General features: G+C 39.9%; 5 protein-coding genes and 2 non-coding genes across 7 annotated transcripts; 5 read left to right on the top strand and 2 right to left on the bottom strand.

Moving 5' to 3' along the window:
• The first annotated feature begins 16 nt into the window (after window positions 1-16).
• On the top strand, window positions 17-3,152 carry BCR41DRAFT_383151 (hypothetical protein). Its single transcript, XM_022027425.1, has 4 exons — window positions 17-169; window positions 268-322; window positions 438-545; window positions 633-3,152. Exons 1-4 carry the CDS (start codon window positions 69-71, stop codon window positions 3,060-3,062), a joined length of 2,694 nt encoding a protein of 897 aa, XP_021885994.1. The 5' UTR covers window positions 17-68; the 3' UTR covers window positions 3,063-3,152.
• Window positions 3,153-6,946: 3,794 nt separating this feature from the next.
• Window positions 6,947-8,056, bottom strand: BCR41DRAFT_383150 (hypothetical protein; the record flags this gene model as incomplete). The annotated part of the gene is made up of 3 exons (XM_022027424.1): window positions 6,947-7,087; window positions 7,244-7,490; window positions 7,975-8,056. 3 exons carry the CDS (start codon window positions 8,054-8,056, stop codon window positions 7,018-7,020), a joined length of 399 nt encoding a protein of 132 aa, XP_021885993.1. The 3' UTR covers window positions 6,947-7,017.
• Window positions 8,057-10,328: 2,272 nt separating this feature from the next.
• BCR41DRAFT_71414 (hypothetical protein) lies at window positions 10,329-11,341 on the top strand. Its single transcript, XM_022030989.1, has one exon. The coding sequence runs from the start codon at window positions 10,459-10,461 to the stop codon at window positions 11,113-11,115; it is 657 nt and encodes a 218-aa protein (XP_021885992.1). The 5' UTR covers window positions 10,329-10,458; the 3' UTR covers window positions 11,116-11,341.
• Window positions 11,342-12,539: 1,198 nt separating this feature from the next.
• Window positions 12,540-12,620, top strand: BCR41DRAFT_t10. Its single transcript has one exon. It is a non-coding gene; the product is annotated as a tRNA-Ser (tRNA).
• A 4,300-nt stretch (window positions 12,621-16,920) lies between these two features.
• Window positions 16,921-17,775, top strand: BCR41DRAFT_391782 (hypothetical protein; the record flags this gene model as incomplete). Its single annotated transcript, XM_022028390.1, has 3 exons — window positions 16,921-17,159; window positions 17,249-17,296; window positions 17,391-17,775. 3 exons carry the CDS (start codon window positions 16,921-16,923, stop codon window positions 17,773-17,775), a joined length of 672 nt encoding a protein of 223 aa, XP_021885991.1.
• Window positions 17,776-18,776: 1,001 nt separating this feature from the next.
• On the top strand, window positions 18,777-18,857 carry BCR41DRAFT_t11. The gene has a single exon. It is a non-coding gene; the product is annotated as a tRNA-Ser (tRNA).
• Window positions 18,858-22,102: 3,245 nt separating this feature from the next.
• Window positions 22,103-23,026, bottom strand: BCR41DRAFT_345027 (hypothetical protein). Its single transcript, XM_022022640.1, has 2 exons — window positions 22,847-23,026; window positions 22,103-22,727 (listed from the first exon to the last, which is right to left on the bottom strand). Exons 1-2 carry the CDS (start codon window positions 22,915-22,917, stop codon window positions 22,283-22,285), a joined length of 516 nt encoding a protein of 171 aa, XP_021885990.1. The 5' UTR covers window positions 22,918-23,026; the 3' UTR covers window positions 22,103-22,282.
• Between the last annotated feature and the right edge of the window lie 605 nt (window positions 23,027-23,631).

Below are 23,631 nucleotides of genomic sequence, written 5' to 3'. Positions count from 1 at the left end.
ACAACACTCGCGTTCTCTTTTTCACAAAGCACTCCATCTCACCTTGACACAACTTTTCGCCTTTCTTAATGACTCGCGCATATCTACAACCAAAGGATGCGCTAGTGCTAAGCACTGTTACTCTCTTGTTTATCTATTTTGGTGTTGTGTTGTGGACAAACTATGCAATGTATGCAAGTCAAACAACATTTTATGAACAGATGCTGAAGAGAAACTGTAAAACAATTAACAATTCTGAAATCCTTTCTCGTAATTTCATGTTACTAGAATCATTCCTTACTGGACACCACTCTTCTGGGCAGCCGCACTTTCAGTCCCTCTGGTACCTTTTTTTTTTTTTTTTTTTTTTTTTTTTTAATTCCAGGAACTTTTTTTATGGTCGGTCGACAATTATTTCTCCTTTTTTTCTGACATTCCTTTCCATTATTGGTGGTTAGCATGGACTCAAAACGCGCTTACTTCCAACGCTCTACAACGTGCTCGAAAATGATATTATGGACATCGTTGCATCCGCAATTGGCACTGTTACTATATCCATCATCCAGGTAGATTTTCTTGGGCATTTTTGTTTTGTTTTGTTTTTTGTTGTTCTGTTTACCCCAACTAACATTAAAAAAAATAATACCTATTAGTTTTTCTTAGGGAGCTATATCGCTAGTGCCATCCAAACTGTTTTCCATAGTTACTGCTACATCGTTTATATGATTTGTGATGGGCGGCCACGTGGCTTGAACAAGGAGCAAGTTAAAAGATCATCTGGAGAAAACAACTCAGTCAAGGAAAAAGGGAATACTTGGGAGCAAGAAGGCATTCCCAATGTATACTATAAACGTACGCCTGCAAACGATATCGAGGAATCGCGATTAGACAGAGTAGATCCAGATGATTATGAACTTCGCCCTTCCTATCAAATTCTTGTAGATCAGGAGCCCGATAGATATATGCGTCCTGTCAATGGACCATCTTATACCAACCTTCTCAGGGCTGCACTTATTTATACGGTTCTGCAATTCACAACGCCCATGGAGCTATGGGAGCTTATAAAACTAAAATGGAGCGAGATACAGTTCGGTACGACAACACAATTGACGTGCCTGATCATGACGGTCATTGTGCATATGCAGTTTGTCTGCATGAAGCAGTTAGTACCCATAATTGAGCGCGTTTTCTACCCAAATTTATCGCTCGAAGAACGGCAGGAACGCTCTCTCCTTAATACTATTCCTAAGATGGTCAGGAAGACATTGCAGGAGAGTCTTAACTCCGTGCTTGCAACCATTATCGTTCTATCAACGTTATCAATATTGGGGATCCTAAGTACCATCCTGTCCATTGGCGTCGTACATGATGTCCAAGGGCTGTTGGTGCAGACACATCAAAGAGTTGCAATTATTAAAGAAGGCCAGCTACGACATGGATTCCACGACATGGGATATGAGTCAGTCGCGAAGAATTCTCTCACGAAACAACTGGATGGAGCCTTAGAACAGGCATATGAAGCTGCTATTAACCGGTTTGATCCGATCTTGAAAGAAGCATTCCCTGATCTCGCTTGGGGTGCTAATGACTGGGCCTATAACGTGGCAAATGTCGTGGTAAATCCGGACCAGGATTATCATTACTATTACATTCCTCGTCACAAGCAAAAACAGCACCAAATGGAGACACAGCAGGAGGAGCAACAGCATCAGCAGGAACAGCATCAGTCTGCTCCTGTAGACTCATGCAACGCTGAGGCCAAGCAAGAAATCAATTTGAATGGGTTAATACGAGACACTAATCAATCACCGCTTAACGACAACGTTGTATCTACATCGTTAAGCGCTGCCAAAGATAGCAATGTCGAAAAGGAGGACAAAAAGAAAGCGGATGAAGGATTTCAGACCAACTCAGAAGAAACAAAGGAAGGAAAAGAAGATGAAGCTGAGGTAGTCCGGGAAACCCCAGAGTTGTGGATCATCCCCTCATTGGATTCTCTTGGTTTTTCAGGAAGCGATGCCGACGTTTCCATAACAGGACTTCTACATTCGAATCAAAGAAAGAAGGCAATCAATATTTCGCAAGTCAAGTCTTTGCTGACTATTGTATCTGGATTCAGAGGATTCGATACTGAAAATATGCTCTGGGGATTCAATGCATTTAATGATCTTCTTTTCCGTTGCATTCTGTTTTTACTGGGCTTGTTAACGCTCACTGGCCTCAAAGTCTCGCCTTTACAGAGAATTGGATGGATGATTGATCAAGCTTTCGTCTCTCAAGTACCGAATTTTGATTCAACACGACTCCCCTCCTCTGCTTCGCCCGGACGTGCGATTGCTAAGAGCTTGGAGTTTGCCATTTCTGGAACATTTGTTGCAATGCTCAAGCTCTCGATTTATCATACTTTATTCACGCTCATATGGACCCGTTCTTTGGCCAACCAGGTCTTTCCTCTTATCGCGGTGGGCGCTGCATCGTCAGACTTTGTTGCTGTAAAATATGCTTGGTTGACATCTCTCTTCGGTATCATTTTAGTCCTGTTCCCGATCGCACCTAATTGGCTGGTTGCATTGCCTGGTGGTATCGTTCACTTTTATATCTATGGTCAAAGACCTATAGAAGCGATCGCTATGGTACTGGGTCATGTAGTCATGTCTTCTTTGGTGGATGGCGCCGTTTGGGACTCTCATGTTGTCCGAACTGCTCGTCCAAGTGTATCAACGGCGTTCTGGCTTGGGTTATGGACGTTTTTGGGAGGTATGAAATGGGGTCCAAAAGGCCTATTGCTTGGGCCTGTATTCTTTGCAGCCATTCCCACGATTTGGTCTGCAATATTGGAGCTACGAGGCAAGCCAGGGCCACATAGCATAACAGATTACGATCACAAGGCTTCAATGTTTCCGAATGCATCAGATGAAATTGAAGAGGAGACTTGGCCCCGAAATAACAAGCAGCGCTGCCGCGACAGAAGAGGAGACCAAGAAACTGATGAGGAAGTAGAGTATCATATCCGTCAACGAACGAGTGGCACTGGCAAGAATCGGAACCGAAGTACAAGAAGGGCAAATGGAAACCGTCATTAAAAGATAGTTTAGATAGTCTTCAAAAAGCTATTCAAAGTAGTACAATCTTGGCCCAAAGACAAAGAGGTCAGCTGAATAATTACTTTTTACATTCATTTTGTTCAGGCGCTTGTACACCTCTCGCTGTCATTGTATGGATTGCACTCCTTGGATCTGCTACTAAGTTTTGCATATCCTCCAATGCACACTTTCTTTTTTGTCTGCTATATGTCATACGGCCCAGCTCCTTCCACAGGGCCATAAGCTCTTCGTCACACTCTTCAAACGCTTGGGCAGTGGCTTTTTCCCTCTCTCACTTCTTTTTTTCCGCATATTGAACATCAAAGTCGTCGTACACCCTTGAAACCAAATATATATGCTTGCAAGAGATTCTCCCCTGGACATAGCCGGGCATGGACATCACTGAAGAAGGCCTCGCTATACGTCCGCGGCGAGCTGTGAGGAATGAAAGAATGATTAGAATCTATCCATACTGAGGTGTTTTTCAGACTTGAGACCAAGGAGAACAAAAGTTGTCTTTTAACATTGTTGCCAGGCGGAAGACTTTATTAAGACCCCGCCATGATCACCACACAACGTTCTGATCTTATGAATAAAAATGGGGGTGAGTCCTGTTCGATATGCTTGATGTGAAGATTGTGAGAGTCAATCACCATAGTGCGAAAAATGAACTGAGACACTACTCTAAAGTGGCTTTACTTGGAGATATGTCCTTTGATACCTACATTTGAAGGCTTTAAAAAGCTGTAGAGGCACTGGCTGGCTCCGCCAAAAAAATTCTCTGGTGGATAGACCTGCACTTTGTTTCGAATAAAAATGGAACCCTATCGCAAGTGCTGCTGGAGTCGTATTTTCTTTTGCCTTCATTTTAAACAAACTTGGTGCCAGCGGCTTTCTATAGAAGGTTGGAATCAACACAGCGAGGCTGAAATACTCCAAACATGTTCCCTTTGAGCCAAGCGTATCGGCGTCACGGCAAAAGAAAAAATATATTTATATACGTCAGTGTAATGCACGGGGTATTACAGAAATTACCAGTAATTAAATTTAATATTACGTTCACTAATCCCTAATATATTGCACTAATACTTACCGTATCATGCGGTCAACACCCAAAAACGCGGTAAATACCAAAGGATATTTTTATTTAATGTTCAAGGCACTCACTCGGGCACCTTTTTTTACCTTTAATGCTGACGAGGCAAGAGTCGGCCGTGGCGAAGCCGCCGGCTCGTTTATTTTGACGATGTGACGCGGCCCTTATTTTGAAACTTTAAAAAAAGTTGCGTCTACGATGCACTACAGATTTAAAATGTGAACCTAATTGAGTACTAACGCTTGAAGGCACTCGATCCTTGTTACTCACTTACGACCTTGGGCGAAGCCACCCTTTAGGCAACTATGTAAGAAAATACAATAACAATAATATTAATATTAATAATGGCAATAATGACGACGAACGTGTGGAACGTGTAGCGACGATGACAATATAAAAAACATATATATAGATATAATAAATAAAAGCAACGAAAGCAAAGGTCCTAAAGAAAATGGAAGCGAGATCGGGGATTTAGGGTGTGCTGCGAAGAGATCAGGTTCACAATTTAAATCTAAGTGCTATCGTAGACGCGACATTTTTATTTTTATTTTTTTTGGCAAATTAGAAATAAGGTCCATGTCACATGGCCACATGGTAAATTCATGGAGGCGAATTACACTTGGCATCTGTTGTAGGTCATAATATTAGACAGGTGCAAATGAAGATCACGCAAGAAAAAATTGATTTGTAATGTTGGCAATAGGAAAAGCAATGAGAACAATTAATTGAAGTTCATTTTGCTTCTCATTCTTTCATTCCTTCATTCCTATTCAACTTGTCTTTATCACAAAACCACGTTCTTAGATCTACTCGCTTTTCACATTACTTCCAATAGTGTCTTCCACTAATAATACTGTTTCTTCCTCTTCCTCAACCGGTACCGGCAAGAAACGCGCTCGTGAGGATCCCGGTATCAGGATCTTCACATACTCTTTCACCTGGAGTTTTGCCGGCCAAAGTACCTAAGGTCGGGTCATCAAGTAAACCCTCAGGAGGATACGTGAAAAGAACGTGGATAAGCTGCTTGACATAGCTAAGCTGCAAGCAGAAGCTGCAGCCAAGAACGCCGAGACTTTTATAAGGTTTAAGAAGGCACCTTTTGGCTTGAAACCATTGTCTAGCCTATTCCAACGAGGAATGTCCCGCATACTCGGCGACCTTCCTTTTGTCTACAAATTCATCTTATTCTCACTTACTTCTGTTCCTAATCACTACTTGTCTGTCTAAAATTATTGATGACATTGTTCTTTTTTCAAAGAACAGAGTTGAACATGCATGATCAATGTATCACCGTTGAATTAGAATCTACGCCGGTCATTGTACCCTATCATATCACAATTTCATCCTATTCTCACTTACTTTTCCTACTGCTACTATCTATCTGCAGAATATTTTTCAACGGTAAAGCGTTCTTCAGAAAGCACGCAGAAGATTACGAACTTCTGCAGGAATTCGCGCGTGAACCATCGTACTTTATCCTATAATAAAGATTCGTTCGTTTGTACTACTATTACTTATTTATTTATTGCAGCTATTTCATATATACAATTGATGTAGACGAATCATGAGTATAAAAAATTCGTACGGCGGCGTCGTACTATGGAAGAGCACACCAAAACCATTAATACAGCGTTTTTAATTGTTTTATCCATTTTAAAATAAACTTTATCGGTTTTTTTTAAAATTGTTCCAATGAATAAAAAAATTTATCCAAAGGTTAGTTAAAAAGTTGGCCGAAAAGGGCTGAGAAATTTATCCAAGTGTTTGCAAATTTTGTCCAAGTGGTCATGCGGAATTAACCATGACTTTTGTGGGACATGGAAAAGGACATGGTGTTTGGATATTTGTTACAGTCGGTTCGGTTATTATGTTTGAAAAAATGGATAATATTTCAGACACATTCGGATAACTTATAGGATAATTTTATTAGCTTAAATGGATAAAGCTTATTTCCCATCGGAGCAATGCAAATTGAAAATGGATAAATGTTTTTTTAAAATGGATAAAACAATTAAAAACGCTGTAACATGCATCAGTATGCAAGGTCTGGTTATTATATCCGTAGTAAAAGTAAAGATATTATAGGGAAAAATAAAGCCGAAGATTAGTGAGTTGTTTACAACCTTTTAATATCAAATGTTGAAAGACCTAGCTTTATTTGCCCTTCTTCTTTTGGATAGACTTAAAGTACGCGTTTGAGGTCCCAGCTTGCCTGATTGCAGTATCCATTGTCGTTTTTGCCTTTATAACTCTGTCGCTCAGTATTGATCCTTCAGCCTTTAGGATCTCAGCCAGAGTAGTAAAGATAATTCCTCGCTTGAGCATATATTGGTTCCTAAGATTAGGATTCCGCCCTTTGCGCCAGTCCTTTTGGAACCTGTTCAAACTCCAGATCGATGGCTTTGCCCCCTGCGCCGTAAACCATTCATCCCAGAGTGGGAAAAGAGGGGTGACCCTTGGCAACATAGAGAAATTTGGGACTGCAGCTCTGACTTGGTCAATTGGGAGCTGCAAGTAAGTCTCTATTTATCCTTGGTCTAGATGGCGTATTTAATGGAAATATATTTTTAATCTAAAAACTATGGTTGAATTGGTTTGGTGGCGTTTCGCCAACGTGACGACTTGCGGTGGCGAGTGAGCCAATTGGCTGCTAATACACTCAAGAATATTCAAAAAATATAGGGGATCGCGACCAAATGAAACGGACTACAGTCTCAAGCAAAAAGACACACTTTTATTAGCATATATATGATAGCAGTTACCAACTTAAAAAATAAGATAAAATAAAATAAATAAGAAATCGTACGCGATTGTCAATATTTATTTGATAACATTTGTAAACACATAGCCAGTTTATTAAAAAGAAGCTTGGCGGAAGGGAATGATCTGGTAGTGTTCCCAAACCTTTTCCGTAACATAGGGATCCCTAATGAAAAAAAAAAAAAAAAAAAAAAAAAAAAAAGAAACTAAAGTTAGAGACTGACCCTCCGATATGGGATGCAAAAAAAAAAAAAAAAAATCATCCCTGGTGCGTTTTCATTAAGTCAAATTTAGTTTCTTTTTTTTCCCTGTTTTTAAATACTTTTTAAGGATTTCTTCCACCTCCTTCTCAGAGTCAGCATTAAAGACCATGATGGATCCAATCATCTTTGCAGATTCCGAATGATCTGATAAGAGTGCACCGCCCAGTTGAAGAGCACCAGTCTTCTTGAGTGAAGTGGCACCTACTAGATGTGTTGGACGGACGGAAAGGCGGCGATTAAAAGCTTCAGGGTCCTGATAGTCACGAGCAATTACAAAAAATTGTTTCTTGTTATTGAGAATGACAGCTATTTTTTTTTTTATAAATAAGTCCAGACCAATGTTAGATGGAAAGCCATTAAAGAGAGGAGAGAGGAAAGGAAAAAAATAAATACAATATATATTTATGTGTGTATGAGTTATATAGCTATACAACGCCTGTGTGCTTAAAAATGAGAGTACCGGAAGAGAAGGCACGACAACCTGCTCGAGCAGATTGTAAACTGCGAACTGTAATAGGCGCGATGGATTTCAGAAACATTTTTTTTTTCTTTAATGACTAAAGGAACATGATGAAACTGAATGCGCGATGCTGTAAAGTAGAGATCAGACCGTGGGAAAATTAAAATGATTGATGATCATGTGAGCTTCAAATGAGACGCGTGTCGCGTCCCCCGCACTGAATAAATGCCCTCCAAAAATGATCAGACCTCAATCATGGGTCTCTTCAAGCGCCGTCCATGGTCTCCATGGTATAATGGCTCAATGGCGGGCTACCTCAATCATTAGTACTTGTGCATGAAATAACTGGTTGGACATCTAAAGTTGATTCCTGCGCCTTGCGTCGGGAAACTTGACTATTATAGTTAGGCATGGTCTGTGCTATGCGTCATACGCGTTTGTGTGTGTGTTTTTTTTTAGTAGCAGTGTTGATACATGTTGCAATTGGTGGTTTCCTTCCAATATTGTTCATGAACCCAATCTGTCTATGCAATCCAAAAAAAGAAAGGTAAGGAACACGAGCCAGTGGCGCAAAGGTCAAGTTCTTGGTACCTCTCTGGGCTTAATCACTTAGTTTATTCCCTGGACCGGGAACCGGGCAAATTTACCCATTTAGCTTTCATCAACATCAACCCATGAGCAGATCAGATCCAGTTCTCTGTGCTTTCTACTGGCAGAAAACAACCGTCAACTGCATGTCAAGGAAGAAAAGAATCAGTAAAATCAATCAGCAAAAAAATCAGCAGAAACTATATAACTAGCTATATCATCACAATGCACTCTGTCCACCATTAATTTGCCTCCACTCCTTTGCGCATCTAGCAACTTTTACCAATTTCATTCCTTCTTCCCTCAGCTTAAAGAAAAACAAAACACCTTTTCGGTTCCTTTTTCGCTAGAGGTATGTGACCAAATCTCCTTATTGATCTAGAAATGGTTGCCATTCGAGACTTTAAAAAATCAATTGATTGTAGGCCCAAGCTCTTGCCTCTAACAGCAATAGTATCAGGTCAAACTGCTAGGCGGCATTCATAGATATTCCGCCAGTGTACGCTGCCACAACGGTAAGATTGCCCTCAAGGCTTTCTGGATCAATTTTTTCAGTCTATCCCAAGTTCAGATACTTATGCATTACAAAAGATTGTCTTACAAAAAAGTGCGGGATCCCTCTTCCTTCAAGATACTCCATTTCCTACCCAAGGATCCTCCGAGAGAAACGCTGTTTTGAAGAAGCAAAAATGCTTTAAGTCGGTGTAAGAAAAATAGTATTGGCGTTTATCTCTTTCTTTTTCTGCATTTTCTTCTTTTCTCCCTGTCCCTCTACTATAGGAGACTAAACAAAGGAACATGAAATTTCCCATCACCTTTACAATAGCAGCCGAAGGTAGGAAAAAAGCAACAAACCTGAGTTATGGAGCTCCAAAACGTGGTTGCATATTCGGCTCGCTGGATATCTCTCGCTTGCATTTGAGGAGTGTAAAAGCGTACAAGGACATCTCTTCGAATGGCGACGACATCGTTCTTGTCTAATCCGATATGAGTCCTATTTATGTGCAGGATCCCTGTCAGCTACCTAATCAGTGAGCCAGCTCTAAAATGTGTAGCAATACTTTGTTGGCATTTGTATCAATTGAGGCTACATATAAGGACTCGTCTATCGACAGTTCGGACACCGCCATGTCAAAATGGATCACAAATCCCATCACCCACTCTATCCCCTCCAGAACGCCCTTGGTTCCAAGAAGTAGCATCTAACGAGAGAGATGAATACGAAGATAAGCACGAAGATGATGAAGCTGAACATGATCAGAACAGGATATCAATCTCTCATACATCTGGTATATTTCAAGACGATACTACAGCAGGAACCTCTCTGAGCACGACCTGGATTCAAGAGAGGTCTGCATTTACATTCAAACTTCAACTTCAAAGTGACTGGGGTCCAAAAGTAACAGAGCTATACAATACAGTAAAGGCCAGAACGTCTCTCACTCACAAGAATCTTGATGAGCTCTCGTATTAATCAGCTTGTGTCAGCACAATCAAAATATATTTCTGAAGCAACAACATCAGTTCTTTGGTAAAGAGAAATACGCGGATGTTTACGGCCAGCTACATTGAGAACAATAAAGCGTAAGCGAGAGGCGCAAGTAATTCCGCATAATTTGGAGTACAACAGCTTTATACCTGTGCTCGAGATGTGGAAAGGGTCTTTCTCCACCTTGGAATTCAATCGAACTAATTATATAGAATAAACATATATGATTAATATCATTGGTCCAATAATCACACATAACTCGATGGACAGCTTCTCCTGCTGTTTTAAAAGTGCTTCGAGCCGCACTTTACTGACACTAATATGACTTCGTAGTTTAGTGTAGATTACATAGCAGGAGGGGATGCCAGATACGATAGGCAATTGAGGTTACATAGTAGTTGATCTCTTCCTCTTCCTTACATCTGATAGAAAAAGCTGTAAAGCCGCCCAGTACCAAGGGGATCAAATGATAATTTTGTCCAGAATCAACACCTCTTCCCCTCTCCCTCTCATTCTGAGATAAGTGCTGCCAGAGCAGGTCGCATCCTCTTGATAAAAGGAAAAATTAGGATATAGTAATATCATAATTAGTGTTTTTTATGGTTGTGGCTGCGCTAAAAAATGATTCATCAGAATGAATTTTTTTTGGAGATCATTTTTTTTCTTTAAGTGCAAACGTAACAAACGCGACTACAAAAATGATGGATTTTTGGATGTTAAATATATAAATAAGAAACATGTTCCTGTTCACACTTCATTTCGCTCTACCATCTATGATGAGCAATCCCAATTTGAGTCCTATGGACATTCCAGAAATTATTTCGCGTGTTGGTGACTTCCTAGAACAAGATGATCTCTTACGTTGTATTCTTGTCTCCAGGACTTTCCACAATACACTTGCCGGCTCTAAATCCATTTGCAAAAGGATTGAGATCGGAGACGCCTATTCAAAATGTAGAAAGTATCCTACTGGCACAGCACTGCAGAGCTACAAAGAAAATATTGAGGAGCTTCTATTTTTATCCGAGTTTCCAAAGGAGTACATGTCGTTACAAGGCTGTGTTCGCCTCCAATCCGTCAAATGTCACGGCAGGCGTTTGTTCAATCTGAGTGAGCTTTCTAGCTTGATCATATCCCACAGTTCCACAATCACCAAATTTGAGCTCAGTACACAGGATAATCCAACTTTACGAGAGATATGGACAGCATTACTGGAATGCACGCCTCTAGAAGCGTTAACCATTTCTTATACTAAGATGTGTAATGACGGGATCGATCTATTCTTTCGAGTCTGCAAGAGAGTTAGGTGCTTGAAAATGTCTCTTGTAGACATCAATCGACTACCCCCAACTTCTTGGACGACGGCACGGATGAATTCATTTTTCCAAATATGACCACATTAGATCTTTATCATGTCCGGATATCTTCCCCTGCAGTCCTTTGACACATCAGGCTGTATAGAGAGAAACTAAGGAGAGTCCTTTTTATCTCTATGCGACTTCACACCCGCCCTACCATGAGTACATACCTTTGTTTTGACAGCAACTTGAGAAGGTCGAATGGCGTATGGATTTTTTTTTTTTTTGATTTTTTTTTTTTTTTTTTTTTTTTTGATAACAAAGAAATGGAACGCGAGAGGAGAAATCAGGCGCAGAGCGGAAAGGAAAAAAGTGCTATGGGTTGTAAATAATACATTTAAGGGGTGTATTAGTGGCTTATCAATCAAAGTTCATTTATACATATATTAAGGTTATACAATGGATATTGTCGTAAATGACGCCTATTCATTTACCTAAATATGTATTTCCTTTCAATTTATTTATTTCCTATCATCCTATTTTCTACCATTTTTAAATAGTATTTTTTTCCTGTTAACAAGAACCCACAGAGGTGAGGAATTTTATTTCATAATCTCGCTCTAAAGTAATGATATCGCCCTCAACTATGAAACAAGCGAAACTCTCAAAGTTCGCACGGCATGGCTGTGAAGAGCCAATTCGTATCCATGTTTTTCTCTACCAATGTACACCGTGATCGGTACTCGAAGTCCATCCTTCCGATGTGGCCTGTTGCGCCCGTGAAAAGCCGCGGAGGCTGGCGTGCCGACTCTAGCTAAGGACGACTTTTAATTTTTTTTCTATTCGATCAAATCCACTGGCATGTGGACCCAAATCTTGCGGGATTGGTCTGAAATTTCTACTTTGGACTCCGTCAAACTTTGTGATCGCTGTCCTAGTCAAGTGGGTGGATGGGGGATGTGCTGCCAGATGTACCGCTGGTTCGGCTGGGGGGTGGAATATATACCTAAGACATGTGGCCAGCCAGGCGACTTAGGGTAGTGCACCCACGATCTTAGCCTTAGCGGAGAACACTAGGCTGTCTCGGAGAGAAAGTATAAAAACTCAAGCAAATCCCTGACCTGGCACATGTTTGCTTCACTTTATGTGCCTTAACCAGGACTCGAACCCGGCCCCTGGGCTAGACAGGAGGGTGCCCTGACGAGTATACTACTCAGCCATTGGGCTAGCATCTCTAGAGTTTTCCAAATGCAGTCCTCCTCTGCCGCAGTAAAAGTTGGCTCTTTTGTCCTTGGTGGGTCTACACCTCTCTCTCTGGCCCTTTGTGCTTGCTCCTGCACTGCTTTCAACTCTTTCCTCCATGTCCTCTCCCCTATCACATTCTGGGCATCTTAGGATCACTATCGTATCCCAAAACCACGAGGCTCTTGCCCAATTCTTCATTTTTCATCATTGCCTACTAGTTTCCAGAGATCACTAGTAGATGCTCTACGACAATATTACCAAGTCATATCCTTGTCGTCACTTTGGCCGAGTGGTTAAGGCGTATGCCTGCTAAGTGTATGGGATTTCCCGCGCAGGTTCGAACCCTGCAGGTGACGCGATAATATTTTATCCTTTTTATTATTAATCTCATTGGTAGCTAGGTTGCCAAGGGAAAACACGCTCATGATTTGACTGGCAACCTACCTAGCATTACTTGGCGGATTAATCTATTTGGCAGCCCATACCAAATATAGTAATTTTTGCCTCTATTTGGCAGCCTACTTCTGGGGGCTGCCACTTAACTTCGCACTCTTGGGTGGCAGCTGGGCTGCCAAATACAGTCTTTTTCTTTTTTTTCTTTTTTTTCTTTTTTTTCTTTTTTTTTTTTTTTTTGATAACAGGGTCATAACATCAGTGGTAAAACAAGCAGCGTTCTGTGGATACATTGCCTTGCACAGCTAATGCCGCCGGAGGTACTAAGGGCAGCGGCGATGACATCTTCACAAAACAACCTTCAATGTACACGGTCAGGGAATGATTTATTGAAGACGTCTAGGTAGTAGGTGAGACGCGTTTGCTCCGAGCGAAAACCTCTCATAGGCATTGATCTCCAAATGGCACCTCCAAAACTGTATGAGCGACCTACTTGAAGACAATGTCACTACACATAACTATGACGTAGAAGACGGGAGCTTTATTAATTTGAAGTATGAGCGTTATAAACATATACGGTTCCTAGGAATGAAAAAAAAAAAAAAAAAAAAAATAGTTAGAGGCCAAATAACGCTGGGTAGGCTGTCAAGTAAATAATGAATGTTATTTGGCGACTGGGCTGCCAAAGAGAGTCTTGAAAGTTGACTATATTTGGCAATGGGCTGCCAAATAGATTAATCCTAGGCTCCTTCCCAGAATTAAGGAAAAATGCACCCCCCCGTCAGAATAAAATTTTGACCCCCCCGTCAACATTTCTCTTTCCGGAATTCTCATCCCCCCGTCAACCGCGCAATTCTTACCCCCCCCGTCAACATTCTGGAGCTGATTTTCAAAAAAAAAAAAAAAAAAAAAAAAAAAAAAAAGAGTACTACATCCTATGATTTCCACACAACTAGTACAGTATTTTAATCTTAACCTCTATTAATTGTAAAGATGGTTTAGGATCGCCAAGCGTTGACGCTGAATAATAATGCAATGTTTTTTTGTCTTTTTCTTTTAAGACTATGTTGGACGCATGTGGTGTATGTTAAGTTGCCGAGGGTTCTGAACCTGATGAATACGAATCTAGGAAGAGATCATTCATCAAGGAACTGATCCACTGATCTACTGTCATGCAAGATACAAAGTAAGAGAGGATCAATGGTGTCGAACTAAATAGCTAGTTAGATCTAGGTATAACCAAGAACAGAAAATCTTCTCTTAAAAACAGCTTCAAAATGTTGACGGGGGGGTAAGGATTCCCACAATTAAGATGGTTGACGGGGGGGTAAAGATTTACATTTTGAAAATCTTTACGGGGGGTGTACCGGAATTCTGACGGGGGGACAGGGGTAAGAATTCCGAAAAAATGAATGTTGACGGGGGGGGTCAAGGGAATTCTCAACCGGGGCTCAGAATTTTATTCTGACGGGGGGGTGCATTTTTCCTTAGTCCCTCGTTCCCAGCCCCTTCACTTTAGGTGACTCAAAAAGGAAATGGAATTTCCTGTCACCTTTATAAAGTGAAGAGGGATGGGTACGAGCCTAGATTAATCCTTACTTGGCCTCTATTTCTTGTTTGGAAAAAGATATTTGCACTGCCCCGTACACACCTTATTTGCACGGGGGTCTTTTTTTTTATTTGTACGGGGTCTTTATTTCAGCCCTAAATACCATAACCAGGAAGCCTTCCACGACACAGGCTTAGATCTAGAGCCTCTGCCAAAGCATCAAATACTGACCAGAATATTTATCTTATCAAGGTCGTATGTAGCTCAGAGTAGATGTTGGTATTCTTTATGCGAATCTGGGACTAAATACAGAATTACAAATACTATGCTACTCTACTTTGAACTTTTGTTGGCCGTGTTACTATAGATTGTGGATGGTTCCCCGATACTTTCTTTCATTTAGCGCGTGCATACATCTCTAGTATTTCCGTACACTATTAAGCACACAACGATGAGTTCAGTTATTAGGAACCTCTAATGTGTAATTTGTTTCGGTAGATATACAAACAATCATACTACCATACCCATTGCTATGATGAATAGTGTGCCATGTTACTACTCTCTTTCTTTTTCTCTTATATGTCCTTATCTCTGTCCTTCTTTATTAAGAGCTCAAGCGTCCTTGGTACTATTTTTTGTTTATCAAATTCATCAAAATGCAATGGGTAGACCGCAGTTTGTTTTGTGGAATATCTATCCTTTCACCCGTTTGTAATCCGAGAGATTATTTTTCTTTTAATAGGTGGCGCAATTCGCACTCAAAGCCGATCGTGCCACAATTACCTTTATCCCTATATCTAAATAGCTAGAATACTTTAATAGCATAACCGTGACTTATAGTGATAGAAAAAGAGGCATAAATACTCTTTTCTGTTACATTGATAAAGATCCTTATTTTTGTCCCATTGCATTTCAAGTTTGTTACCATGTTCAATCAGGGTTTATTTTTCACCAATAATAGCCAGAACTTACCTCGAGCCGTCTTTAGCACGCAGTGCCGCATACTCAGCAGCGTATGTAGATGCTCACTGCGTCTAGGGACTAGCTTCATATTGTACAACCACCTGAAAGAAAGTTAGATCAAAAAAATAAAATTTTCAAATGGTTATGAAGAGAAGCACTGTCTTCAATCCTATTTCTTGCTGTTTTCCGTCAGCATGTACTGTCTAAAAACTTCAGTGATTATCCACATTGGTCTCATTAATAAAAACGTATATTTCCATCTTAGTTGATGAAGTATTTTTGTATGTCACAAATGAGCTGTTTGTTAGAGATTCAAAATAAAAAAATAATAAATAGCTCACTTTGACCAGACTTTCTTTTGGGTGATTGTAGAGCGGAATAGAGCGTGAAAAGTATTTTGTAGATAGATAGTAAGCAGTAGAAAAGTAAGTGAGAGTAAGATATGGGCCCACACCACATCCATAGGGTATTTGTTCATTTTCTACTAGAGGGACATACCAGGTAACTACGTACCTATCTGTAGGATGACACAGGTTCGTTTTAATACTTCATATCAAAGATTTATCGCGTCTATGTGTGGCGCGTTATTGCCACTATTAGCACACTAGTGTTTTTTACTCCAGCTAGGCCATCATAATATTGCATACTGTAGAATATGCAATAGGGCGCGATGAGTATCACAGCTCCCACGGCGCTGCAACTCCCAAAAGTAATAATTCCAGACTCCCCTCTACTCTAGACTGACCTTCGCTTATGAAATAGAGACCCCGTGCAAATAATTTTTTTTATAAGTTAAAATTTATTTGCACGGGGGCCGTACAAATAAGAGGTATACGGACCCGTGCAAATAACTTCATCCTTCTGTAAAAACTCTACTGAGGACAATCTTGTGTTGATGAGAAGCATAGGAACTCCTGTTGAATATGTGACCCGAATGCTTCCTGTTTATTGACATTTTTATTTAGATGAAGCCCACCAATTAAAGGCGGGTTTTAATTGAAAGACTGAAACAATAACCCCGTGCAAATAACCTCATTATTTGGCAGCCCAGTTGCTTCCCAAGTGTGTGAAGTTAAGTGGCAGCCACAAAGAGTACCAGGATTAATCTATTTGGCAGCCCATACCAAATATGTATAGTAAATTTTGCCATTATTTGGCAGCCTATTTTTTGGGGCTGCCAAATAATGTTTTGCAAAACTAATTTGAAAAGGTTGATTGGCCACACACTACGCCTTGTTGCACTCATCATGTAATTACAAATATTAGTGTTTGTCAGAAAGAGTAAAACCCATATGAATAAATTACACTTCGATGCCTGTTAGCGGCTTCGGATGGAGCGAATACAATTGGATTTGAAATGAGTGACTTTGCTTACAGCACCAAGGTATCAACATGTCCATAAAGAAACACCCGTTATAATTTTTTTTTTTTATTTCCACGGGAGGAGCAGTGTAAGTAAGGTGTGTACGGGACCGTGCAAATACTTTTTTTTATGAGGGTGCTATTTGGCAGCTGGACTGCCAAAGAGAGTTTTCAAAACTGATCATATTTGGTAATGGGCTGCCAAATAGATTAATCCAAGTACCATATTTAGTATGGGCTGTCAAATAGTATGGGCTGTCAAATAGTATATGGCACCTGTAAGCTCGTTCCCAACTCTCTCTACTGCTGATTTTAATATTAACATCGCTTTTTTTCTAATGGACGAATAGAAATGGAAGTCGTTAAAATTTCAACATGATCTTGCAAACATGTCTGGGGCTCCTAATCCAATGGCCCTTTCTACTGAACCAGTCTTGGATATGATTATTAAGGCATATAGTGCATGCAAAAGCCAAGATATCCTTCCAATCCATTCGATTGCACAGTATGTGTATCGTCATCTAGATGACTGGGGGACGCTCGAAGGCAAACTGAACGCCATGACCTTTATCATCGCCCCAATTCTCCAAGAGATCTTAAGAGTACCAGATCGAAACAAGTTCAAATGGTAAACTAATCATCTATACTGTCAATCACTGGATAGCTGTTAGTAAATGAGATTACCTTAACAAACCAACTGCCTTTGTAATTGTATAGCCTTAATGCCTCTTATCCGGTTGGAAGAACCAGGAAGGTAGCACTTGAGTAAGATGGGCAGGCGCGTAAACCAGATGTTGTTGGTCGAACAACAGATATGCGAGAGGTATTTTTTTGGTGAGCTCAAAGGTTCTCATCCAAGAACAAAATCCAAGGGCGCAGATCTGTTACGACTGGCTGTATTCACAAAGGACGCGCTTGATCTCTTGTCTAATGAGCTTGAGCAGGACTCACCAATCTTATCCTTCCAGTCCATTAGCCATGTTGTCACCTTTTATTTAGGCGCAAAAATTGATAACACTATTGTCCATACTCGTCTCTCCGAGGTTAACCTGCCATCCCTAATTACAGAAGTGAACCTTGATCAAGGTGATTTCTACCATTTATTCCAGGCAGAAACATTGGTGCAAGTAACCAGTGATCGACTACAGCGAAAGAGGAACAAGCCCTTAGTCGACACTCCATTTCCAACACTTGCCACTCTACAGCGTGATGTTGCCTTGGGAATAAAGCGCAAAGTTAAGTAAAGGCAGCTGATCGTAGTAACTTGACTACTCTACTGCTTACAATACCATGTTCAAAAAAAGTCGCTTTTTTTTTTTTTTTTTTTTGATAACAAGGACCCACGAGGTCATGTAGGATTTATTTAGATGTTAGCTCTATAAATGCACAAACGGCAGGAGCCGCTGCATCCATGATTTCATAAAACCTGACCACCGTGGTTGGTACTCAAAGTCCACCTTTCCGACGTGGCCTGTTGCGCAACGCGACAAATTATCCGCTATCCATAGTCATCAAAAACTTCATTCCACCTAGCCGCTCCATCACGTCCAGCTTGATTTTCCCAAGGTAACTGTCCCGGACTCGGTCATCCGCGATCTTGCAGATCTCTTTTACATTCAGCTTCTGTCTTTGTCTGAGGGAAGGGACAAGGAGATCATTGCTACTACGTCTGTGCTCCCCAACACAGTTGCGTCCTCTAGCGCGTTTGCTCATAGCAGTGATTCCACGAGTCTTTTCCCATTCAACGGTGACTTTACACCGTTTGTTCCAGATTTCTGTACGACCGAATTCTTCTATGGCCTTGACGAAGCGCCCTGCCATATATGTAGCTATCCTTGTTGTTGTCTTGAAGCCAACTTTCCAACTCTGAGCAATGGACTTGGGCGTAAGTCCATGGTAAATGTCCTACACAGACCAATCTGGTGTGTGCTCTACCTCTTCCGCATCCTCATCATCGCCGTTCCTATCACCATGGCGTCGTACTTCTCGCACACCATCGATATGCATCTCTAGAGTTTCTCAAATGTAGTCCTCCTCTGCCGCAGTAAAAGTTGGTTCTTTTGTCCTTGGTGGGTCTACACCTCTCTCTCTGCCCCTTGCCTTACGTTCAAAAAAAAAAAAAAAAAAAAAAAAAAGTCGTCTGCAAAAGCCAAATAACTTCCTCTGGCGCTCTCTTCTTCCTGTTATCTGAATTATAATTTTAATTACCCAAACTGAGACAGAGTAAAGAGAAGAGTTCATTGCTGTCACTTTGGCCGAGTGGTTAAGGCGTATGCCTGCTAAGTGTATGGGATTTCCCGCGCAGGTTCGAACCCTGCAGGTGACGCAATATTATTATTATTATTTTTTTTTTTTTTGAATATTTGCATGGGGTTTGTTACAAGGATGGAGTTATTTGCACTGCCCCGTACACACCTTATTTACACTGCTCCCCCCCGTGCAAATAAAAAAAAAAAAATTATTTGCACGGGGTCTTTATTTTTTATTTCGAAAGAAATAAGAGTAGGGAGGAGTCTGGAGTTGTTACTGCTGGAAGTTGCAGTGCCCTAAGGTAATGTGGCATTGTATTAGTTCACTCTCACCCTCTTTTGTTTTGTTTTGTTTTGTTCAGTTTTGAACATCAATCCCCTCTTGAGATATCAGGAATATATAGAAATAAAAACTGCCTCCAGCATGCTCCTTGACCTTGACCTTGACCTTGAGCTTGACCTTGGTCTTGACATTGATCTTGATTTCGATCTCTTGATGGACGCGTCCGTCTATGAAAAGATCATAGCAAGGTCAAATAAATAACGCATTTTGGGATGAACTTTTAAAGAGATCCGCTTAATGACAAACGAGTGATGATTTATCCAACACTTTTAGACAACAGCCTTGGGATGAAAAGGTTTTTTTTTTTTTTTTTTTTCTTCTTTTTTTCAGCTTCTATCTAAATGCACGTGATACTGACATTCATGCTGATGTTTTGTCAAAGGTTATAATGCTAGGGAATGCGTCTGGAGGGAACTAAGCGTCGTAAGTTGACTTTATAATACACTTATATTATGGAAGCAAATGGAAGGGAAAAAAAAAAAAAAAAAAAAAAAGTGTTTATTTGCGCGCAAGGGTGATAATGTGAATAGGATATGTAAGTAAATCATCATTCGAGAAGGAAGGGGGAGTGAAAAAAAAAAAAATATATGCAGTACAAACCGTTAAAGAAAAAATGTTTGCGCAGCAATAGATTTTTGGGAGGTTGCGCAGATTGATTCCTGATGTTATTTGTTTATTCGACTGGAGATTGGATGGTTGGGAGGAATGCAATGTATTAAAAAAAACAAAAAAAAGAAAAAAAAAAAAGGATCATGAGCCCTCTGGCTGGACCAAGTTGCCAGAAGAACCTCCTCCAAGCTTGAAGTGAGGAGGAAGGGGAAATGTGGAACAGAGGTGTGAGTTTTTTTTTGTAGCGTTGGAAGGAACCCGATGATCACCACAAGGTGGCATCAACTTATTGGGCTTTGATAGACAACAAGTGCTAGTGCTAATGCTAATAGATAAAAGAAATCACGGCACAGCTTCTCTTATACCTCTGTGAAATTGTATACTTACTAAGGCCTATTCTTCTTCAATTATGAAGGACGAAATACACAAATCGTGATTCATTTGCACGCTTTCCACGTCTCTAATTCTTTTAAGATTGATAAATATATTAAAATTATGAGATATTAAATATTCACATGCTTTGTTGGCTATTAATGAGGGCAAATATATAACATTTCTGTACGCCGTGGGGACGTTGTTTCAGAGCGTCATGTCATATCCAGCTCCATCCTATCTTTGACTCTGACAAAACAGGTTTTTTTTGACAGACGATCGGAACTTGATCCTAGGCCGCTTTTTTCTGTGCTTTTATGAGTTTAGTGTTCCTCTCATTTTTAACGCGCAACAGAGATAGAAGAAAACTTGTTTCAAGTATATGTATAAAAATACACATATGGATGTGATGTCAGCTGGTGGTTCATTCGCATACATTGAAGGATATACATTCTATTTTCTTTGTCATCGTTCAGATTTCTTTTCTTTTTTTTTTTTTTTTTTTTTTTACTTCCTACGCTTGACTAAAACGGGGTCAATTCCATTTATCCATTGCTATTGCCTCCCACTTCAGGTCTAGTTTTATGAGAGCCTAACTACCACAACTTTTAAAAGCATAAATTTTCGATGGGAATAAGGAAAATCCTCACCGCTTCTTTTCTTTCTTTCTTTCTTTCTTTGTCCGTCGGAAAAAAAATAAAATAAATAAATTACCTAAACATCTGTAAAAAAAAAAAAAAAAAAAAAAAAAAAGAGGAACTAGGAGAATACCGATTGTCTTTCTCCCCCCTTTTTTACGGTTGCGCAAAAAAAAAAAAAAAAAAAAAAAAAAAAAACAATGGAAGAAAAGAAAGAAGGAAATAGAATGGCGTAGAAAAAGGAAGATGTCTTGGAAGATGCAAAGAGAAAATGTAGAAGAAATGGAAGGATGATGTGATGAACACATTCCATCCATCCCACTTTATCCACATAATCTTTTTTTTTTTTTTTTTTTTTTTTTTAACGATTTAAGATTAGCCGATTAACCGATTAAAACCCAGGCTGTTTTGGTCTGTTAAAATTAGCAAGCCAACCCCCCAACGATTTCTCACTGAAACGTCAACAACAGCCATTATTCTTTTCTATTGAAGTATTGAAATGGAGTTGGAAGGGCTGGTTAGGATAACGCCGTTTGTGTAATCGCCCCACGAGATCAAATGGATTGCCAAGAATGTATTCCTCCATCCGTTCTATCTATCGCTCGTTCGTATTATAAATATATATACATGTATATATATATATACCATGAGGGCAATTTCTTTTTGTGTAATGCGTTTACAACACTCAGAGAATAACGCAATGCATACAACTCCAAAAAAAGCATTGTCAAACAGGAAGGTGGAGACAGAAAGGGGAGGAACACAAGTTCCACAAATCCCTGTTTACGTTAATGATATTTTTATTTTCATGGATGATTGCTGGTTGGCCAACAGTTGTCATGAAATGATGACAACAATGTTCCTTTTTTTTTTTTTCCCTCTGGGGCAAAAAAAAATACACATGTATGCAAGGGGAAATGGACGCCAAAAAAAAACCAAGAAAGTAGTTTTGCTCTTTTTTTTTTTTTTTTTTTTTTTTTTATGCAGCACGGAACACGTTTTTTAGTGAGTATGCTCCTGCTTCCGTTCTCTTTGCATATGTATAAAAAAAAAAAAAAAAAAAAAAAAAAAAAGAGTTACTGCCCCTTCGCGATGACCTTCTTACATCACAAGTAGCAAATGGTTTATAATACTTTTTTTTTTTTTTTTTTTTTTGGTTTTTCCCAGATGGCTTTTATTGTAAATTAAAATGAATGTATATGTAAAAAAATAAAAAGCGGGATTATTGGTACTAAAAACTAAAATACTATGTAAAGGATCGCCAAGAAGGATGAGGTGTTTTTTTTTTTTTTTTTTTTTTATCGGATGTCACAATGGTTCAACAACAACAACAGTAATAATAATAATAAAAGAAAAAGAAGAACAAGTTAAAGAAACGAGAGCCTTCTCCATCAAGAAAGAGAGCCTCCTTTTCCTTTTTTCCCTCCCTTTTGGAGATCTATCTCATCTTCGTGGCTTGCTCCTGTCTGTTTTGTTTTTTTATATCTTGTTGGTTGGGTTAAACCTTCTGAATACATCCAATGATTAGTAAACAAATACTTTAAAGAAGGAATTGGAATGCAGCGGCAACGGTACCGACCAGGGCAACGATGGAACCAGCAGCCAATGAGCTTGCAGAGCTAGGCTTGTTGTCAGTGGGCAGGGGTTGTTGACCGCCAGTGGTTGTGGGACCACCGGTGGGAACGGCAGGAGAGGCAGGGTTGTTGAGTTGGAACTGGCTGCTATAAGAGTTGTCAGGGGTGGTCAAGACACGGAGAGAGTAGACTCCAGAAGTGACGTTGCTGGGAATAGGGATGGTAGTGGAGGAGATGGCTCCAGAGCAATCGAGTGAGCCTAAGGTGGTGACATAACGAACTGCATTCGAGGGACCGTTGACGAGGTGGATATCGACAGCGTGGGAAGCGTTGCCCATGCTAGCACAGTTGCCGGTCCAAGCAATGTAGCCAGTCTGACCCGAAGTCCATACGGTTCCATCGATGGGGTTGCTATTGAGGTCAAACAGAAGAGATTGCAAAAGGTAAGAAAACAGGACCTTGTAAGGTAGGAATATGTTTTAGATCCGAACGAGACCAGACATCAGTCTTGGAAAAGGTATTTATCTTACTTGATGGCAATCTTTTGAGCACTAACGGCAGCCAAGGAAGCAGCAGCAGCGGCGACAGCAATGAATTTCATGTTGAGTATTATGTATAGGGGAAGGAAGTAAGTTGCTGAAAAGAGTGGTTGGGGTTGATGAGGATGAATGAAGAGAATGAGAGAAAGAAGAATGAGAAGAAGAAGAGAAGAGAAGAGAGAAGAGAAGAGAAGTGTTGAACCGAGTAGAAAAGCACATTCGTTTATATAGTTCATGACATCGTCTAAAGGTACAGGGGATGAATACATTTGTTATTCAAACCTGATTCAATCCAGATGAGTTGATACATGTATATATATTTTATATACGTCCAATACATTAGAGTGATTCATTCATTTTACATTTTTACATTTTTACATCTTTACATTTTTACACATATCTGATGTGATTTGTGTGATAGCGTAAGTCATTGACTGTCATGTCATACAGAAGACAGCCATCTTTTTATTCATGATGACAATTTTGAGCATTTACGACTTTTTTTTTTTTTTTTTTTTTTTAAAACATTCCAGTCCTTTCAGCAGACTCGTAAAAGAACCCCTAGTTCATCTGGGCATTTACTTGTACCGAAGGAACCAAAAGAAGAAGAAGAAGAAAAAAATAAAAATAAAAAGTGGGTGCCTGGTCTCTCTATCATTGTGGACACAGCAAATAAAAAAAAGGTCTTTCCCAACCGTTGGACCATTCATAGTTTACTGTTTACTACATGTATATATATATATATATATATATATACAGTACCGGATAAAAAGACT

The sequence above is a fragment of the Lobosporangium transversale genome (genome assembly GCF_002105155.1).
Source record: "Lobosporangium transversale strain NRRL 3116 chromosome Unknown BCR41scaffold_2, whole genome shotgun sequence".
NCBI classification, from domain to species: Eukaryota; Fungi; Mortierellomycota; class Mortierellomycetes; order Mortierellales; family Mortierellaceae; genus Lobosporangium; species Lobosporangium transversale.
Note: the sequence above shows the minus strand (reverse complement) of the source record. Positions and strands in the feature narration are given on the sequence as shown.